This window comes from Martes martes, assembly GCF_963455335.1.
Source record: "Martes martes genome assembly, chromosome: 15".
Classification (NCBI taxonomy): Eukaryota; Metazoa; Chordata; class Mammalia; order Carnivora; family Mustelidae; genus Martes; species Martes martes.
The window spans coordinates 48105003-48127061 of NC_137903.1; the positions used below are offsets into that span (position 1 = coordinate 48105003).

The following is a 22059-nucleotide window of genomic DNA, read 5'->3' on the forward strand; positions in this document are numbered from 1 at the left end:
CAGAGAGAGAGATCACAAGTAGGCAGAGAGGCAGGCAGAGAGAGAGGGGGAAGCAGTGAACAGAGAGCCCGATGTGAGGCTCGATCCCAGGACCCTGAGATCATGACCTGAGCCGAAGGCAGAGGTTTTAACCCACTGAGCCACCCAGGCGCCCCCAGAATTATAATTTTAAAATGATTTTGGCCGGCTCTGGGGCACTGAGTTGATCATAGTAACTTGTCATTTATTAGGGGTTACGTTAAAACCTGTACCTCAACATCAAAAGCAGAAGTACAGGTTAGGAAAGGATTAAATTGACAAAAGTTTTATGTGAAAAGTTGTAGGGATTTTATTTGCCTATAAGAAAGGTATGAGTCAATGGTGTGATGTGTTTGTGTTAAAAAAAAAAAAAAGAAGAAGAAGAAGAAGAAGTTAAGGACCAGAAAAGGGAACGTAATCTTTTACTTTACATTATTTGAGCAAGCCAAATTTAGGATGATATTGATTAAATGGAATTGGTTACTAAGGGAAGGAAGAAAAAAGAGAGCTAAATTTAAAAGATCCCCAAAACTATATTGTTTAAAGAATGGTTGAGGGCCTGTACCCCTGGGGCTAAAAATACATTATATGTTTATTTAAAAAATTTAAAAATTAAAGAAAAAAAGAATGGTTGAGGGAAAACACGGATATTCAGCTATTTTTTTTAGAGTTAGCGTATAGAAGAGGAGTAAACTTGTCTATTTTGCTCTGAAAAGCAGAAATGAGATTAATGAGAGTTCATGGAAACAGATTTTGGCTCAATAAAAGGAAAAATTTTCAAATAATTAGAGGAATTCCGTGACTATTTCATAAATTGTGAGCTCTCTGTCACTGGAAACAGTCAAGCTAAGGCCAGATGAGCGTCTGGGATTCCGAAGGCTTCCAGCATGGACCCAGAGCTCCGGCTAGGTGACCTTTAAGACCACTTCCAGCTCTTATAGTCTATGGTTTAAGAAAGCATGAATGCCAAGGCCGCTCCTGACATGCCAGAGCTACTTTTTCAACTCTTGGCTCTGATTCTGACCAGCTGTGTGACCTTCAGCTCAGAAATTAACCTTTATTTTCTTTCAGTTTCCTTGTCCGCCAGATGAGGGATCTGGATTTAATGATGTCTAAGTTCTCTCCAGCACATCTGTCTCCTTGAGCGTTCTCATAATGATAATGTGTTGGGAAAGTACATGGAGCTGATAACCTGCCGTTTTTCTAAGTCGACCTACAAGGAGAAGGCTTAACAACCAAAAGCCGTGGTTGATCCTGGGGACCCCTGTACTAAACTCTCAGCTGTTGTTGGCAGGAGAGTGGGTGATTGTGATCCTGGAATTCGTTCTCATGAGATCGATGGCAGGAAGTTGATCAAATAACTGATAATCCGGTTTTTCTCAAACACCTGTACGTTCTGGCTGGGTTCAGCAACGCCTCTGCAAACAAGTTGGGAGAAATGAAGATCGTATTACCATCGCAATGCAGTTCTATCTTTTACAAAGCAAACCTTTGTTCTTTATTTCCTTAATGATCTGGCAGTTGCTGTTGAGTTTGGCTTACCATCATAAAAGCTAATATCCAGAAAATGGATTTTATATGCCAGTTACTGTTCTAAAAGTTTTGTAGAAGTTAATTAATCAGTTTATAACCTGAAAATCTAATGATGAATCAGTAGCGTAGATCCTTTTTTTTATCCCTGTGGAAAAGGAATAGTTAAAATCCAGTTTAAATCCATCCTAATGGTAGAGAGTCGAGAATTCAGCTCCCTGCCCTCATTCCTTCAGGCTTTCTTGCTGATGTTCAATTACTGTAATTTCCTGTGTGGTTCGTCTGATTACGAACCCTTCTCTTCTCTGCCTAGATTAAGGTGTCTCATCCACCACTACTACTTTCCAGCTCTTCTCTCTCCTCTTGGACTTCTCTCTGACTCCCACGTCATTATCTCCAAATCCCATTTCTTCTGTAATTTTTTTTTCCAAAGATTCTTGCAAACACACATAGGGCGACTACCCTAGTTTGCTTTGATATAGTTATAGGAGGTATGAGTAGGATTTCAAATACCTCCTCCAGTTGCTGAGGTTAGTAGGGGAAGAAACAAGTAAATGTATGCTTTTTGTAAGGACAGGAAGAATTTAAAACCTTATTCCCAGGCTTGTGGGTCTGGCAGTCCTCACTCCGTCAAGTACCACATTTTCTTCCATCTCTTTGTTTCCTTGGGTTGGAAATGAAAACAGCTGTTAAAAATAAAAGCCCATGAGTCAATCTTGAATCTCAATGTATAATTACAGTTTCCATCTCTGGTGGTAAAGTCCCTCCCAGTGTACTGAGCCCTGTATCACAGCCCCCTTGTTGTCAATTTCATACCAAGACTTTAATTTGTGCTTTGCAAACCTCTAAGATTAAACAGCAAATCAATTTGCCAAGCCGGAAAAAAATAACAAGGAAGAAAATACTTCAGTTTAAAAACCTGATTCTCAGACATGCTCTTTTTCTGATTTAGATCTTGAGCGGATCTCTATGTCGATGTTAGAAAGGTCAGTTACTGTCCCACATTTTTGAAGGTAGAGATTTGGGGGCTTTGTGGTATCCTCACTGTGGAGAATGTTGCTTGAACTCCATAGAGACTATGCCTCGAAATGTATTTTCACGGTACCAGATTCCTGAGGCCTATGACCTCGAAAACCAGTCTTAAAAGAGTCGTCTACAGCCCATGGATCATCACCTTTTGGAGCAGATGGAGCCTTCTCTGTTTCTGCCTCGTCCCTCCTTATCAACCACTCGGTCCTTGACTGAGTAGTCCCATCCTCGAAAGCTCCGAAGGTCCCCAGCAAGTCAGTAGCCTTCAACTGGCTAATCTAATTCGCTCTATAAATACAGATCATAGGCTATTAGCAAGGGAATTTCGCGTCCTACAGGAGGAGAAGCAGGAGGCAAAGCAGGAGGCAAGAGGTTTGGTGCTTTCAATCACTTCATTTAGCCTCAGTTCCCCTTTCTAAGACTTGATTTCTTTATTGTTAGATTAGATTATGTCTATGATTCATTTCCCTGAAAAGATTATTATAATTCTGTCATCATTATATCCTCCAAGAGCTATCTTTGTATATTGAAAAATTGCCTGGGTCAGTTTGGGCTGCTGTAACAAAAATACCACAGTCTTGAAAGTTTAAGATCAAAGCACTGGCAGGTCCAGGGCCTGGTGGGAGGAGGGAAGTGGGGGGAGGAGCTCTCTTCTTATAAGGGCACTAATCTCATCACAATAAGGGCAGTAATCCCGTCATACCTTCCTGGCCTGATACCTCCCAAAGGCTCTATCTCCAAATATTATCATACTGGGGATTAGGGTTGCAACATATAAATTCTGGGGGACACAAATATTCAGTCCACACCAGAAATGAGGATATTGTTATGCACGGTGTGATTTGTGGAATTCTGGGAAGGCTGTTGAGCTCCTGCTTCCACAACCACACTTAAAATCCTGCTATTAAATATTTCCTCCCAGATAAAACACCTTTTAAAATCTAGTATGTTTGGCTATGAAAAGAGTCCAGATGTCCGTGGACAGATGAATGGATAAAGGAGATGTAATACACACACACACACACACACACACACACACACACGCACACACACACACACACACACACACACACTGGAATATTACTCAGCCATCAAGAAAAAGAAATCTTACCATTTGCAAAGACATGGATGGGACTAGAGGGTATTATGCTAAGGGAAATCAGAGAAAGAATTGTATGATTTCATTCATATGTGGAAATTAAGAAACAAAACAGAGGGTCGTAGGGAAGGGAGGGAAAAAATGAAATCAGAAAGGGAGACACACCATATGAGACTCTTAACTATAGGAAACAAACTGAGGATTGGTGGAGGCGAGGTGGGGGGGGGGACGAGGTAACTGGGTGATGGGCATTAAGGAGGGCACGTGACATGATGAGCACTGGGTGTTGTATAAGACTGATGAATCCCTGAACTCTACCTCTGAAACTAATAATACTCTATGCATTCACTAATGGAATTTAAATAAAATAAAATAGAATAATAAAAAAAAATCTAATCTATTTAGAAGGGCAAACCTGGAAAACTAGTTCCACATTTTTGAAGGTAAAGATTTGGGGCTTTGTATAGCTTTTGAGGTAGTGTAGCGCGGTGCTGATAAAGGGTAGTGTCATCAGACTGGAATCAGACTGCTTGAGTTCACACACTTATGAGCTGTATGACCGGAGGCAATTAATCTTTCTGGGCTTCTGCACCATCTATATAATCAAGATGATAATAACACTCACCTCAGAGGTTTTTGTGAGGTTTTAGTGAAATGTGTAACATGTTTAGAAGAATGGTATCTTGTTACATGGTTGCTAGCCATTGTCATTCTTTGTTTGCATCAAGCAGCATATTATATGGATGTCCTTTTGACAGAAAGTTGCTATCAAGTCGCAAAGAAATCAGAGTGTTATTCAGGGAATGGGGAGGGATTCCAGGGGACACACAAAGCCTTGTGCAGGAATGGTCTGCCATAGTGCGGTGCTACCTTTGGAAGCAGGAAGCCAGTAGGTGCTTCCATGCCCAAGGGAAGCATTTACAAGAAAGATAAAGGGAGATTCATCTTCTTCTCGTCCTAGCCAGTCTGCCCAGCAATGGATAGACTGAATCTGCTGCTATAGGGAGCAAGGAGTGTGATTCAAATCTGCACATGAACTTTGAATTCGACACCTGCTTGATTTTTGTGTGTCTCATAATTTTCTCCCTTGTAGTATTCAGGTAACGTTAGGTCCCTTGAAGAACCATGGTAAAATGTATAGTCTTCTCTGCTAAACACCCTTGCCTTTTTCTCTTAGATTACATGAAGCAGACGACATTCGAAGCCCAAGCGTTTCTGGAAGCTGTCCAGTTCTTCCGGCAGGAGAAGGGACACTATGGCTCATGGGAGATGATCACTGGGGATGAAGTCCAGGTAACATGGCTCAGAATTTTGGATCCTCTTCCCTGTCTGTTGTGGGAGGTCAGAGTCATATTAAAAAAAAATAATAATCAAACAAAAAAGTTGCAAGAACGGAAGATGTGGTTCCAAAGGCCATTTCTCGAATCATCTAGAAGCATTTGATCCACAAACTATTAGGGACCCTCTCCAAACACTTCCATACTGGGCATAAACAGGGCATCTTGAAACCCTGCAATGGCGGTGGGGAGAGCTGCTTCTACTGCTTCTGACACAAAGCATGATTCTTTGAATTGGCCTCATGCTTCTAGACCATAAGCAAACATGATCAGTGTGGCAAAGTGCATAGTGTGCGGTGGGGCCTTAGGTCAGTGGACTCGGGTTAAATCTGGCCAAGTTATTGGACCTCTTTTTGTCTCGGGTTAGTCCTCTGAGAAAGAGAGTAATGATAATGTTTACCTCGCAGGGTTCTGAGCATTAAGTGAGATGTTGCTGGAAAACTCTTTGGCACATGCTTGTCTTTACTTATGGAATGATCTGTGAACGAGTCAGGGAAACACATTTTAAAAGCATTAGACAGTTTTCTATGCATTTTATTTACTTCTTCTAGTTTTCTATCCCCTGTAGCCTGATATAATTTCCCATGACCTTGATTAAATGCTAGTCATGGGCTGAGTACCTCCATTGGCTTGGTACCAGGGACATTGCTTACAAATCTCCAAGGAAACTGTGTCCATGAGAACACCAATCACATGGCTGATTCAGCCAGGAGGAGGAGGCTGGGTATGGCATTATTTAATTAGAGGCACACAGGGTCCAACAATGCTATTCTTTAATTTCCCCTCATCTCCCCAAGTGCCTCTTTTGGGGGCCAGTGGAATTTGTTATTAGGAGACACTATTTGGAAGAGACCAGATGGGGCCTTGCCTTCGTATGGTCGTTAAACTTCTAAAGCCAAAAACATTTGCTTGTGATGATGGGGCTGTTCTTCATTGTATAACCATATGACTCAGAAGCTTCTTTTTTTTCCCTCCCCTTTGGAGGATTCTAAACTCATTTATTTCTTAGCCTGAGACTTATCCCAGCACTTTAGCCAATTCGTGGTTTCTGATATTTGGGGGAAGCACATCCATTTATCAACCTGAGAGGATTAAGCACTAACTGTACTTATGCCAAAAAGAAAAATGAAAGCAAAAGGGGAGGCTGAAGCATTTGATGCTGATTAGCCTACCATGGAAACCAACATATTTAAGATGTATACCAGTATTAAAATGCCTTTGTGTAATGCTTTTTAATGCTCAAATCCTAATTCTGTTCGTCTTACTGATCTCGTGAGGTTACCCGTATCTCCATTCTGTAAATGAGAAAGCCGAGGGAGGCATATAGCAGTCAAGTGACTTGTCCAGGTTTAGTCACTGAACAGCTATTGAGCCCCTATATGCCAGGCACCATGCTGGGTGCCGGTGACCCAGAGATGGGTGGGACAGGACGGTCCCTGACCCATACAGTTGATAGCTTCAGGGTCACATGCTAAGTGGACAAATAGCGAAGGAAATGATGGTTTCCAATTTCTGGTCCAGTGAAAGATCAACACCAACTGTGGGAGTCTACCAAGTTCAACATTTTTTTTAACTTCCCAAGTTTACCTATGCTCCTTGCTTGATCTTTTCTTTCATTTGAAATCTCATGACAGCTCACAGGCCTTCATGATGCCAATGAAAGCAGGTACTTAATGAATCCTTTCTTTGCATGGAGTATCATGTTTCCTTTGTTGACTTTTTGCCTTTTGTTTTGGGTTGATAGGTGCGAAGCGCTAGAAGGTGCGAGAGAACTAAATGACTCATCCCTTGCCATCGTGGTGAGGCAAGGCATACCTAGAAACATCCAGAGAACGAGGCAGCGTTAGAACCGTGTGTGGCTCTGCTCATATATGGACATCATACAGCATTAGCACCGAGCAGTGATAGGAAGGTGCTAATTTTGCAGTATAAAAAAAAATACCGTAAGTGGGAAAGCAGAACAATACAAAACAAAACAAAAACAGAGAAGAGATCAGTAAAAACTGGAGTTACCAAGTGACCCAGTGAGAAGTTTTGCTCCCCCAGGAATCTGAGTATCTATGGGGAAACCAGACTCCTAAAGTGTGAGCACTGAAGGGCATTTCAAGGACTGTCTGTCCAACACCCTCCAAGTGAAAGAAGGAGCATTCAGAGAGGTTGGCTGAGGTCACAGAGCCAGTCTGGGATGGAAACACATCTTGAGCCATGTCTGGCTCTGCCTGGAGAAGCGGGTGAAAGGCAATAGAAGGACATGGGCTCCAAAACCCCCGTTGGGGGGGGGGCTTCCGTGTTACCTCACATGTGGAGCTGCTGTAGCGTCTGTCCTAACGCTCACCAGAAAAAGAGATCAGGGGCCAAAAACAGCGACCAAGTAGTTGCAGGAAATGGCACGACATAACCGAGTTTGAGAATATGACATCTTTTGTTTAAACCACTGGATTTATTGGAACTTTTTTCCTATCTGCTGAGCATTTGATCATCATTTTGTCTTAACCCCCTCTGCCTCAGGGCCTGGTACGCAGAAGATGTTCAGCATTGTTAATTATTATCTTCATAGTAATGACTCGCGTAGCAAGTCTGGGGGGCCCTCGTGGCGGTGGTTGTCAGGCAAGTGTCCAAGCAGAGCAAATATCTTAGGATAATTTGCCTGCAGGTGATTAAGGTGAAAATATCTATATACCAGTGGGGCGCCTGGGTGGCTCAGTGGGTTAAAGCCTCTGACTTTGGCTCAGGTCATGATCCTAGGGTCCTGGGATCAAGCCCCACAACGGGCTCTCTGCTCAGTGAGGAGCCTGCTTCCCCCCCACCCCCCCCTCCCGCCTGGCTCTCTGCCTACTTGTGATCTCTGTCTGTCAAATAAATAAAATCTTTAAAAAAAAAATCTATATACTAGTAAGAACTTGAATATAGTTCCTACGGTATATAAAAATGCATCAGATGAGGTCGTGAAAGAAAGCAGTTTGCAAAATGTAAACTACTTTCAGTTACTTGGTGTTTATTACTTATTACAGTAACATATTTATGTAATAAATATGTACTTATTATTTTATAAGTATGATTATAAATTTAAATTTGCCTTTATCAGGTGAGCTGAGAAAGTAGCTCATAATTCCCACAGAACAGGTTGTTTCAAGACAAGAAAACTATCCACATTTTAGGCCTTCTCCATACATTTCAGAGTTGTCTTTTATCTAGTGACCTTGACTGTGACCCCTTTAAATGATTCTTTAACCGATGGCCACTCAGTAATATAAAAGGCACAAGGTCGGCAGCCTGGTCAGACCATGGGGCCAGTCTCAGGAAGAAAGGCAGGCTCTCTGGACTTCACACCTTCCCCACAGTGTCAGCATCTGGAAGGTAACCCACGGTATGGCCTTCAGGGAGTGAACCTGGGTTTGTTAATTTTGACCTAATGGCATGTTTGGTTTCTTGTATGTGTGATGGAATTTTAAAATCTACACATCAGTAGATCTTGTTCTGAGCGAGAAGGTTGAGGACCCCCTTCATGAGTATGGTTCATTTATTTGACTGGCTACATTCCCTAGAATAGCCCCAGGGCTATGGACCCCGCTCTTGAAGAGCCGACCCAGGTGGGGAATCTCAGAGCGGACCCTGGGCAGGAGTGGGGTGGCACAAGGCTGGGGGCGGTGGGGTGAAGGGTGGAGGAAGGGGTTACTCAGCGTTTGGATGGCACAATTGGGCCTCAGCAGTTCGAGGCTCTGCCTGCCCCGTGGTGTTCCCAGGCCCCACACCCTTGCAACCCACTCCTATTCCCCTCCTTTCTTTTCCCCAAACGTATTTCCTTTTCAGGTCCCTAACTTATAAAATAGAACTCAATTTCTTGGAACATTATATGGGAAAGACTAAAAGAAAACTATAACCTACCCAAATGGAATATTTTTTTTCCTTTGGCCTTCGTAACGTTTTCTTCTTTCCCAACCCCTTATTGCTTATGCTCAGACTCAAACTAATATCTGCAAAAGGATGAGTTAAGCAATTATTATGACCCTGAATTTAACACTTTCAACTAAGATAATACTTCCCATTGATTTTAAGTCCTGCCTCAGTCTCCTTATTTTCCTAGCTCATTCTCCCTGTGCTACACTTCCATCAGTCTTGGGCAGATGTGTTCCAACTAAGGACTTACTCCTCTGAGCAGGATGTGGGCAGGATCCATGTTATTAATGACCTACTTGAATCTAATTGTTGGACCTGCTAATCTCCATGGAGCTCGCACATATCACGTTCCTCTCAAATTCCTCAAAAATTCTGGTTCACCTCTTGACTGCTCCCAGAGAATGGTTAAGGAAGAAAAACATTCCCACCAATGAATTACCAGGACTTGGGGAAATCCTATCCCCATTATAATCTTTGTCACACCACAAAGTTCTACATCGCAGGTGACAGGACCCCACTCCCCACACCAACCTGAGCAGCCTTCTCTCCCAGTGACCCCCAGGCACAGGGGGATTGGACGGCTCACTCACCTCCATCCTGGGAGTGTTCCTGGACCGTTCAGCTAAAATGTTCCACCCTGCTCTAACAGAGCCCTTGGTGAAAGACGAGATCTAGTGAACTCATGAGCATTTTCACTAGCATGGGGCTGACCCGTGACCTCAGGACGAGATCTTCTCTAATTCCCAAAGCCTAATTTGAATTTGTATGAGAAGGAGGTCAATTATTTTGCACAAATATTATTTTAAATTCATAGAATGGATGTCAAATGATTCTCCATTCCCCAAATTACTCTTTTTCTTTTGTAAATCTTGTCTTGCAGGCTGATATTGAAAAATACCCTGTGAACCCCAAAAGATTCATAGTAAAACTGAATCTGAAAAGCAAATCTCCAGTTCGCGGGGAGGAGGTTGGTTAAAGAAGGAGAAGTTGGTGTTACATGGAGCATTGTAATATGTGTAATATGTGTAGTACATGGTCAGATTTTTGAAAACACACACACACACACACACACACATTTTCACAGAGCCAACCAAAATTTTAGGAGTGACTTGGGAGCAGATTTTTTTTTAAACATTCTGAAGACTTTAGATCCCCTCACCCATGTTCTGTCACCCCACAAATGTCCAGTTGTTCCAAGTGTTTGTTGCTCCGTTTTTTTCTCTAAATTTTAAAGATGATGGAGGTGGGGTTCAGGGCACAGCATGAAGACACACAGATCCCAAGGGAGCTTGAGGGGGAGGCGTGATGGTCTCAGAGGACACATCAAGACCTCAAGCCACCAATACCAAGTCATGAGGGTGCTAAGGACGCCCTTATCCATAATTAAAATTTTGCCTTTTATCTCAAATGCACTAGATTCTTCTAGTTTCTAAAGAAGTGTGAATATGAGGAATTTGTCCTTCTGATGGTGAACCGTCAGCAGACATTACTGTTCTTCGCAGATATTCAAGAACGTTTACCCTCCAAGATTGTCTTTAGTTGAGATTTCTGTAGCCTCAGAACCAGAATGAAACTATCAGCTAACGGATTTGATGTAACCCGGGACAATCTTAGGTTGCCAGGATCAGCACGGCCGATCATGCCCACGTCAGCTCGCCCGATGGTCAGATTGACCAGTCACCACCCAACTCACTCTGGGGCTGTCTTCCTCTCCCCAGATCCTGAGTAACCTGGTGATGGAGGACCTCCTGCCAACCCTTCAGACGGAGCTTCTGCCGAAAATGAAGGGGAAGAAGAATGACAGAAAGAGGGCCTGGCTCGGCGTAAGCCATGACTTTGCTATGTGACTGTGCTATTCAAAATGAACATCCCTTTCCCTCCTTTTTTGTATAGGGCAGTTTCTTAGTTTCTTTCTTTCTTTCTCTCTCCCTTCCTTCATTCCTTCCTTTCCCTTCCCTTCCTTCCTTCTTTCCTTCTTTCTTCTCTTCCTCCTCCTCCTCCCTCCTCCCCCCTCCCCCTCCTCCTTTTTTTTTTTAATAATTCCTTCCCTGGGTGGAGAATTGCCTACTTTGAGTCTGCTCAGTCTCACTTACATGAGGACTAATCCAAACAGGCTCAAATCTGGGAAGAAGAACGAGTGTGCCTGGAGCCATGTTTATGTTAAGAGAATCTGGGCTTAGCCCTCCCCGTTCTACTTGACTCCGGCAGGCGCTCGCACATGACAGAGCCCCGATTTCTGTGCTGTTCTCTGTTGCAGCTCCTTGAGGAAGCCTACAACCTGGTTCGACACCAAGTTTCAGAAGGATTAAGTGCCTTGAAGGAGGAGTGCCGTGCTCTGACGAAGGGCCTGGAGGGAACCATCCGTTCAGACATGGATCAGATCGTGAACTCGAAGAACTTTTTAATTGGAAAGATCAAAGGTCAGTGGAGATAATCCAGGCTCTTACAGCTGAATGAGCTGCGCACGCCGTCATAGTTCATGATTCCGAGGAAAACTCAACTGGCAGAATTGGGAAGAGGCGATACCGGGTGTAACGGTCGTGGGCTAGCGAGGGCCGGACCTTCCCCAGCAGGCTTCAGTGACACAAGGTGGAGGAAGGAGCGTTTGCTTCTGGCCTGTGGTGCTGCCTGCGTATTCTGATGCCCTGCACTCCGCCCCTGTTGGGGTGCTTCTCACACTAATTGTATTGGCTTCTGTGTGTGCCCCTTCTCTACTGTAAGCTGTCTAAGAACAGGACCCTGCAGTCCCTGTTTCACTCAGGCATACCCAGGGCCTAGTACCGTGCCTGGTATATGCAGAGTCTCAGCAAATACTTGAATGGATGAATAAACGGATTTTCTCTTCACAAGAAGAAAACTCGCTTAGCGTGGATAAATGTGGATTCTAGTCACAAGGGCAACATGGCCGGTCAGGTGTACTTGGGAGGGTCACTTGACCTCCATGTGCCTTAGTGTCATCCTCTGCAATCAGGAGGAAGGGTCCCTGAGATTGAGGCCTGTCAGCGGTAGACCCTGACCTGAATCGGGCCCACTGCCAATTTCTGTAAATAGCATTTCATCGGGACACAGCCGTGCCCGTTCATTTATGTGTCACCTGTGGCTGCGTTCATGCTACAAGGGCAGAGTTGAGTAATCGGAACCGAGACCTCCTGGACCTCAAGGTCGAGCATGTTCTCTCTCTGGCCATTGGCAGAAAAGTGGTTGCCTGTGCCCTAGAGGGCCTCTAAGGAATTGCACAGGATAACATGTTATCAGCTGAAATGTTACTGTTAATTCCTACATCCCAACAAGCACCGCACCCCAAATGTCATTTCCGAGAAGCACGTGGACTCCTCTGGGATGGTTTAGCAACAGTCTTATGTTGTCATTTTTCAGATTCTTTTTTTTTTTAAAGCTTTTTATTTATTTATTTATTTGACAGAGAGATCACAAGTAGGCAGAGAGGTGGGGGGCGGGGAGCAGGCTCCCCGGTGAGCAGAGAGCCCGATGCGGGGCTCGATCCCAGGACTCTGAGATCACGACCTGAGCCGAAGGCAGAGGCTTAACCCACTGAGCCACCCAGGCGCCCTCATTTTTCAGATTTTTCACTCACTTGCTCATCTGCTCGCTCACTCATTTAAAAAAAATAGGTACTAGGTGCTTTCTGAGCAAGGTGCTGGGGCTTTAGCAATGAACAGGGGACCCAGCTCCTGTACTCAAGAGACTTAGCACCTGACCGGGGCTGTCTGCTTGGTGGATTACGCTCTGCCTTTCCGGCCCTGTTCCCACCGCAGCCCAGCTCGCCTCTGAGCCTTTCCAAGGGTTCTTCTGCGAGAGAGTAGAGAGCGGGCTTGACGACGGCATGGGGGTGCGCGTCTGTTTCCGTGGGGTCTGTCCCTGCCATACCCTCCAAGGCACAGACAGATTAGCCTCAGCGCTACGTGTTCACTATTATCCATGTCTCTCATTCCTCTGTTAGCACAACTGATGGAGAATTGACTATATTCGAGTGCTCATACAACCTGAAACCTCCAGCACCCAGCTCCCCAGCTCACGCCCAAATTCAACCAGTTTCTCTCTCTCTCTCTCTCTCTTTTTCCTAGTCTCTGTGGCTCCAGTATATCCCACATAAAAAGGAAAAACACTCTGCCCTAGACTAGTCTTTGCCTCCTAAAAGGAACTTTGAAAGGAAGTCACGATCAAGTCTTTTTAAAAGGGAATGTCAGAAACACATTTTAACCAAGGCTCTGGTTCTCCACCTTTTTAAACAATAAAGTACAGTTGAGCCTTGAACAACACAGGTTTGAACCGCACGGGTCCACTTATGGGGGGGGGTGTATAAATGCAATCCAGTACTGTAAGCATATTTTCTGTTCCTTATGATTTTCTTAGTAACATTTTATTTTCTCTAGCTTATTTTTTTAAATTTTATTTATTTGACAGAAAGAGGGGAATCACAAGCAGGCAGAATGGCAGGCAGAGGCAGAGGGAGAAGCAGGCTCCCTGCTGAGCAGAGAGCCTGATGGATGTAGGGCTCAATCCCAGGACCCTGGCATCATGACCTGAGCCGAAGGCAGATGCTTAACCGACTGAGCCACTCAGATGCCCCTTCTCTAGCTTATTTTATTGTAAGAATACGGGATATAACACACACAACATACGAAATATGTGTTTGTCAACTGTTTATGTTATGGGTAAGGCTTCTGGTCAACAGTAGCCTATTTGGAGTTCAGCTTTGGGGGAGTCAAAGGTTATACACAGATTTTCGCGACGGTGGGGGGTGGTCAGCACCCCTAACCTCTGCACTGTTCAAGGATCAACTGTATACTTCGGACTACATCAATAAAGTTTTGAAAGAGCTTTGGGAGTACGAAGCAGTGATCTCTCCATTTCCTCCCAAATGACTCTTGATGGTCAAGCAACCAATCTTTTTAGTCCTGCCCAACAAGTATTTCTTCATTCAGTAAGCATTTATCCTGCTCCTGCTGAATACAAGGGCTACGAGGATTCAAAGAAAACAACATGATTTCACAACAACAGGATATGAGGCATGTTACAGATTCTGAAACAGTGGGAAAAGATGGGAGAGGTACCACTGGAGAAGCGGGAACCGAGGACGCTGTGGTTCCCAGCCAGGGACTAGGTCAGCTTCAGAAAACACTGCGGGCTCCTGTAACAATAGCGCTGTTTTCGTGTCCGTTAATAGGAAAAAGGATGATGCCGGCAGGTGGGACAAGGGCTCACAGTGAGTGAGGGCTTCCCGAGGGCCACCTACAGCTCCAAGCACCTGAACACAGTCAGCCCACATCATCGTCACCCCAACCCCCAGGAGTCATTCGTCCCATGATCCGCACCTCCCCGATAAGAACACCGAGGCAGAGATTAAGTAACTTGGCCCAGATTCCAAAACTGAGTCAGGCTCCAAACCCCTCTAATCCCAACTCTTTCCATCTTTGTCCCTCTGCTCCGTGGCTCTGCCACAGCTACCTTAACTTCGGGATGGTTTGTGAGTCCATGTTTATCACAACGGTGTCTCTACAGCCTGGAAGTTAGCAGCGCATGTCCGGGTGGGGTGTCAATTGTATGCCCTCCAGAAGGAAGCAGCGACAGGCCGCCCGCCACTCAGGGAGCTGGGTGGTGGTTCCAAGGGCATGCGACTGTCTGCGTGGGTGAAGTGTGTACTGGGTCTTGAACCGGTGAGGGAGATGTTCACAAGCAGAGCAGGAGGAAGGAAGGCCCAGCTGAAAGGAGCACAAAAAAGAGGGAGGAGGCTGCAACCCGTGCTGGCACACAGACATCAGCGGCGAGCAGAGAGAGGAGAGCAGGGTCGCTATGGCCCCTGCCTGTGTCCATTTCCTCCCCTCTCAGTAGGTGAATCTCACCAGCTGCCACTAAATCTTTACTGCATATGACCTGTGTTCACGATTAGTCTGAAATTTCTATTAGGTGCTTTTCAAATAGTTCTTCTCTCCAAGTTCATTGATAAATATGTCCTTTATTCTCCTGACACACAATTTTGCATTTGGTATCAAGCAAGTCGTTTTTAGAAGTCACAGATCATTTCATATTTAAATCACACAATCAAAAGGGTTTTTTTTTCCCCCTAGCAGTTTATGACCTCTTTAATATTTTATATACCAAATATTTGTGAGTTACTCATAATATGAATAGTCATCTCAGATTCTCCAAGTAAGGGGTAGTCTGATCCTCCATACCTGTGAAATATTTCTGTAAACTGAGAGAAGAATGGGCCCCATTCATCGCCCTGTAAGCACGTTATTTGCCAATAAAGGATTAAGAAATACACTTGAAGTGTAGTCCCTGATCCATAAATTAAGGTGTGACTTTGGTCAAGCCCTGGGACATCTCCAGGCCTCTGATTGTCCATGTATAAAATGGAAGGATTGAACACCCAGATATGCTTGTCCTTCTGTTCTCAGTTCCGTGATACTGTGACAAGGGCCAGGTGACTTTCCAGCGCCACAAAGCTAACCTTCCAGTGTACAGAGCAAGCTCAGGTCTTTTCCGGCTCAGCCTTCCCTCACTACGTGTGCTTTCAAACCTGGCTAGTCATGACCTTCACCTTAGCACTTTAAAAAAAATGCAGATTTCTAAGTCCTATCCGGACTTTCTGCTCTTCCTCTTTTATTGTTTTTTTTTTTAAAGATTTTATTTATTTATTTGACAGAGAGACAGTGAGAGAGGGAACACAAGCAGGGGGAGTGGGAGAGGGAGAAGCAGACTTCTGGCTGAACGGAGCCCAAAGCAGGGCAGACCTCATGACTGAGCTCCCCAGGCCCCCCAGTGTTCTTCCTCTTTTAAATCAAAGAGTAAGATTTGCCTCTGGGAAGTGTGGTTACATTTTTTCATCCCTCTTTATGATTTTTTTGTGCTCTCTATATTTTTGTCATCGTGCATGTTTTCTGTGATTAATGGGAAAAAATAACCTTTTAAAAAAAAAACTTGGGGGTGGGAGTGGGAGGTGGGGTGGTGTTTGTTTTCAATGGAATCTGTTTCTGTCCAAGAAAAAACTGTGTTCAAGTTTTAAAAAAGTCTCTTGAGGAGGGGAAAGGGGAATTGAATTATATGAGCTGATTAACTTAGAGAAATTAATTAAAACTTAATAAGTTGATATGTACAAATATTGAATCATTACGTTGTACAGCTGAAACTGATATAATGTTATACCTCAATTTAAAAACTTAGTAAATCGTGTTTTTTAGAAGACAAATTATGCACACAGAATGGTAATGATGAGAGTTAAGAGGTGGATTGCCAGCATTTTCTGTTTCTGTTCAGCATTGTGTGATCACAGGGACCAGCCAGAAAAGTGCACTTCATCCCTGGGCCGAGGAAAGCTTGGGGAGGGGAGGGATGGTTCGTTCCAGTTCTGCAAACATCTGATGGTTTTCCATTCTGGGGACTGCTGGCACAGGACTCTCTGTGCTGGTCTGTCTTGCTCTTTTGAGCTTGCCTGGGCTGTTAAGTGGCTCTCTGGGGCACTGCCCACCCCTGGTCTGGCTCCAGGGACTTTGAACCCAATTTTGCCCATAATAAGTGATGGTTTTTCTGCCTATTTCCTATCTCAGCCATGGTGGCCCAACCCGCAGAAAGAAGCTGTGCCGAGAACGTGCAACCGTTCTTGGCATCCATTCTGGAGGAGCTCATGGGACCAGTGAGTTCAGGATTCAGTGAGGTGCGCTCACTCTTTGAAAAAGAAGTGGATGAACTTAGCCAGGACTTTCAGACCACCAAAGACAGCGCCCAGCTTAAGGAGGTAAGATATGGAGCCAAGGAACTGAGTGTGAATGGTCCGCCTGGGGCTGCCTTTTCCTTGGGCCTTTTTCTGCATTTGTGCACTCTTTACTTTCTTCCTCCCTTCTACCTACTCCCCCCTTCTATCCATTCATCTATTTCTTCCATTCAGACGGCCACCCCATTCATCTATCCATTCACCTAATTTCCTTTATTAATGGTTTTCAAGTTGCAAAAATAATAATATGCTGGTGCAAGTGAAACTACATATTTTATATATGTAATATATTATATATGTAATATATTATTGTAATTATATTATATATAATATATTACATATATGTGCAATATATGATATATTACACATATATGTAATATATAATTATAATAATATATGTAATATCACATGTAATATATTATATATATTACACATATATGTAATATATATTAGAGAGAGAGAGAGAGAGAGAGAGTATATATGGGCAAATTGATCACCTGTGATGTGGAAAGACATTAATGTTCAAAGACAATGGCCAAGAAAGAATTCTTGAGACGTCTTTGGTGCAAAAAGTGGCTTTATTAAAGCACAGGGACAGGACCTGTGGGCAGAAAGAGCTGCATTGGGGTCGTGAGGAGTGGCCCATTATATACTTTCACGTTGGGAGGGCGTTAGGGATGCGTAAGTCTCTGAGGAATTTTGGAAGCAAAGTTTCCAGGACCTTGAGGGGCTAGCTATTGTTAGGGAAGAGTCATTTATTACCATCTTATAAAAACCTGAGTCGTGAGACCCTCCAGATGTATATCGGTGGGTCTTATGCTTGGGGGATGATGGCCAACTTGTGTCTTGGAGGGGTAGAGATAAAGGAAATTTCCAAAGGAAAGTTTATGTGTTAAAGTGACTCACAGGATCCTGGGTGTTGGGCGTAGATTGGCTTTGGCCCTTAGCGAAGAATTAACATTGAGTCCCTAGAATAACGTCATTCTGCATGTTCCAAGGACTTGTCAATGGGCTGTAGGGAGTAAGGAAATTTAATAATTTTTCTCTTGTTTTTGTTTCCCACATCAACCCATGTCCACCCCCACTTCTAGGCTACCTCCACTCCAGACCCCCTGAATTAACAAATACAAATTAACTTAGAATATGTTTTCACATGCTTGTTTCTTGTTCATACAAATATAGAAGCATATATCCTCATTGATATAAATTGTGTTTGTTGATTTGTTTCCAAGAATACAGACTCATGATGAAAACAATGTTTCTCAAAGTATGGTCCCCGGACCGGTAGGGTCCTTCCCCAGCTATTAAAAGTGCAAATTCTCAGGCCCCCACCAACAATCTCCTGAGTCAGAAGCTCGGGGGGCTCCGGCCCGGCATTCTGTTTCACAGGCCTCCCCAGGATGTGAGGCACCCTCAAGTTCAGGAATCACTCACATCACAAGGCAGCTTGGTTTGCACTGGACACATCACTGTCAGTCCCTGGATCAAACCAGATACCTCTCTCTTCTTTTTTTTTCCTTTCTTATTTATTTATGCATGCATGAATATGTAACTATACATAAACAAGATCATTTCATAAATACGTTGAACTTCTTTTTTGCAACTTTTTAAAAAAACTTGCCTCTACCTTCTCTCCCTCCCCCACCACCCACCTTCCTTCAAGTAACCAGTGTTAACATCTTAGCCTATACCATTCTGTACTTTTGTACTTTTTTTTGTACTTTTTTCTGTACTTTTGTTCTTTTTTCCCCCCTGCTTTTTTTTTTAGATTTTATTTACTTTTATTTTTGTGTAAGTTTTTTTTTTCTTTAAAGATTTTATTTCTTTATTTATTTGTCAGAGATCAAGAAACAGCAAGTGAGCACAAGCAGGAAGAGCAACAGGCAGAGGGAGAAGCAGGCTCCCCGCTGAGCTGGGAGCCTGATGTGGGACTCGATCCCAGGACTCTGGGATCATGACCTGAGCTAAAGGCAGCCGCTTAACTGACGGAGCTACTCAGGCGTCCCTAGATTTTATTTATTTATTTGACAGAGAGAGAGCACGAGAGGGAACATAAGCAGGGGGACTGGGAGAGGGAGAAGCAGGCTTCCCGCTGAGCAGGGAGCCTGACCCAGGGCTTGATTCCAGGACCCTGGTAAAATGACTTGAGCCGAAGGTAGACGCTTAACGACTGAGCTACCCAGCCTTCCCCCCTGCTTATTTAGCTATAAAACATAAACATTTATTGGCTGGTTTTTTTTTTCAGATTGTTTGCTTTTTAAAAAAATGGGATCATATTACAAATCCCACTCTTTATCAGTGTTCTCATTCAAAAAAATACCTTGTGAAACTCTCAAGTTAGCTGCTTTAGCTTTAAATCATTCTTTGTAATGGCTACATAATATTTCATGTCTGAATGCACCATGATTTATTCAACTATCCAAATGTTGCTGGCATCATGGAGAAAACTATAATAAATAACCTTCTTACATAGAGTATACTCTGAAGCTTTCATTCCTGTGCGATAGATTCCCAAGACAGGTTTGCTAGGTTGAAAGGTGGGATCATTTCTCCTGTTAACAGATGTTTACATTTGCATTTTTTTTAAAAAAAGGATTTAAATCTTACATTTCCATCCACCGTGTATGACAGAGGACTTTCTTCCCCAAATGCCCATCAGCAGTAGGCATTACCACTCCTTTAAACTTTGGCCTGTCTGATAGGAGCAAAGCAGCAACCCATTTTTCCTCTCTTGTCTGCTTAATTGTTATTTCTTAAAAATAGATGCATTTCATGTTGTGTGAGGAGGGACAAGTTTGATCTTGGGCGTTTGATCATTAATTCTACCTTGGTGTGGCTCCCCGCAACTCCCTTCTCAAGGAGAGTGATGTGTTCTCTTTACACAGTAGGAACGGGCCCTTTAGGAATTCCTACTTAGAGACACCTAGAACTCGAGTCTTGTCTCTTTTCTGTGACTTGAAAATCAGACAGCATGTCCTCTGTAATTCACAGACACCCTGTGTTACTGCCCAGGTCTCCCAGGGCGTCCATTTTCAGCACCTGCCTGTCCTCTTTCTCTGCCCACCCACCTGTTTCTTCTAGATATCCAGATTCAGGTTTTTAAATTATTTGAAAATCAGCTTGGAAAATAGAAAGCATTCTGTTGGCAAGGACACTCACGGTGTAAGAGTAGGTTGGTGAAAGCTGACGTCTTTAGCGGGAGGAGATCCGTTGCTGCCTTCTTGCTGAAGCCCTATGGCTTCATCGCTTGTGTAAACCAGAGAAGGAAGGATCCTAATTTTTAACTGGATGCCTCTCCCAGGCCAGACCTCTTCCTACCACCCACCATAGAGAACCTATAGTAGAGGAAGCCCCCATGAACCCTGACAGAGCCTCAGAGAACTATGAAGATTCTGGCTTCATTCCTAGAGTCTGGATCAGGGTCCAGGGGCATCCTGACCTTGTTAACGTAGGCTTTGGAGGTCCTCAGAGCCCAGGAGAAATTCCAGAAACCTGCCTACCTAGTTCTCGAAGTCTGCAAGTAGAGCCCAGAGTCCATCAGGAGTTAAGATTGGAGCCCCCAAGTGCTTCCCTGGGTCCTCCCATCATCCAGTGGGTTCTTCTCAGTCTCTAGCAATAGGGCTGAGTCTTCTCAGCCCTAGCCATAGACCTGCCCCAGGGACCCCTGAAGGAGGCAAGTAAGACAATTGAAATGTCATAAATCTAGTGGCCTGAGAAGTGATTCACTCTACCAACATACGTTTGATCATTTAGTATTTATGTAATACAGAATATGCATGTAATCTTGTTCCTGAGTTTGAAGGTTTTTAGTGTTTCCCTTCCCCAAAACGTAGCATCTAGACCGGCTCATGAATCTTCCACTGGATTCCATGAAGATGGAACCTTGCTACGGTAAAGTCAACCTGCTCCAGGAGCGTTTGCAGGATCTCAAGAGCCGCTTCCGATTCCCCCACGTGGACCTGGTGGTCCAGAGGACACAGAACGACATGCAGGAGGTGGGAGTGGCCGGGGCCCTGTGGGGGGTGAGGATGGAGACAGCAGAGAAACAAGGGCTGGCCCGAGAGACTGGGGTGCTGGTGCGGCTCTGGCCAATGAGGCCCATTTCTGTCGTCATCATGTTGAATTGAGGATGTCCTTGGTCCTTTCATCTGGCTTCATCTTTCTTCCATGTTGATGAGCATCAGAAAGAAAAAAAAAAACCATTTCAGGGAAATCAAGTAGCATTAATTGGCAATTACTTGATTTGTCAAACCAGCACTTTTCACCTCGGCTGCACATGAGAATGGTCTGGGAAGCTTTTAAGAAATGCTGACGTTTCAGCCCCAGTCCCAGGAATTTCCCCCCATCCGCATTCCCACTGCTTCTAATACGCAGCCAGAATGGAGAACTACCGGCTTATGTTAATTCCCTAACCTGGTTAAGAGTAAATCAATCAATCAATCAGAGCTTCATATTTGGATCTCTTGGGTCTACTTGATAGTTTAACTTTGTTCCCCCCACAAGGAACTTTTTCTCCACAAAGAAGCACAAATTCTTTCCGTATTATAGTACTTTCTAAATGAAGAAGGGTGTGACCACTAAAGCCAGAAGAGCTCAGTTCTATTTCAGGGGTGTCCTGGGGGGAGATCACTCAGGGGCTGGGTGCTGTGCCAGATCCCCCCCTCAGAGACAGATGCTCAGATAGGTCACTACAGTGTTGAGAGTGCTGGACAAAGCTATGTGTTCATGCTTTGGGATCAGAGGCTTGGGGAAAAAAGGAACACTTGTTCCTTAAAAGTTATAGGGCGGATTAAGTGAGACACCTTATTACCTAACCCGGGAGTTGTGAAGGATTATAGATGCACTGGGGGAGCAAAATCGGGCAATGGTTTAACAGAAGTCCCTTTGGTCATCCTGACCCTGGTGAAACTGATACAGGTACGAGTACAGAGAATGAGAAATCAGAATTATTTCTGTTTCCTACCCCGTGGGCACATCAGCCGCTGTAGCCACCAAACCCCATCCCGGCCTCCCTTCCAGCCCGGCAGAGCAAGGAAGAGAAGTGAGGGGGTAGGCGGATTGCAGAGAGCTGTGCTGGACCGGTTTGCATCCCCCGAAAAGCGGAAGTGCAGGATTAAAGCCCCCAAGGAGTAACTGGAGAAGCCTCCCACCTCCCTTTGTCAACCCTATGGACCTACCCAGGACAGGGGTGATGACATACAAACTAGGGGAAGGGGTTGACCGCCAGAGAGGGCGGTATTCTCAATCCCATGGCCTCTATGGGTTTTGCAGCTCAGAGCATAGGAAGAAGAGAGGAGGGAAAAAATACGTGTATGCATATGTGCATAGGTGTGTGTGGTTCCCAGACTCTCATGGATCCCACTGTGGCCCATTTATTTCATAACTAGGTAGGGGGCTGAGGACCTGTTGCCCTGGGT

The 22059-nt window shown here is 44.3% G+C and overlaps 1 protein-coding gene across 1 annotated transcript in view; it reads left to right on the plus strand.

Annotated features, from left to right (window-relative positions):
• The window catches only part of NIBAN1 (niban apoptosis regulator 1), a 156551-nt gene that overhangs the window by 123258 nt on the left and 11234 nt on the right, over positions 1–22059 (plus strand). Inside the window, exons 6-10 of the mRNA XM_080824199.1 lie at positions 4854–4969; positions 10629–10733; positions 11168–11330; positions 16479–16666; positions 20476–20637. Of these exons, the coding sequence (XP_080680325.1) occupies positions 4854–4969; positions 10629–10733; positions 11168–11330; positions 16479–16666; positions 20476–20637 (734 nt within the window). The remainder of the gene's footprint in view (positions 1–4853; positions 4970–10628; positions 10734–11167; positions 11331–16478; positions 16667–20475; positions 20638–22059) is intronic.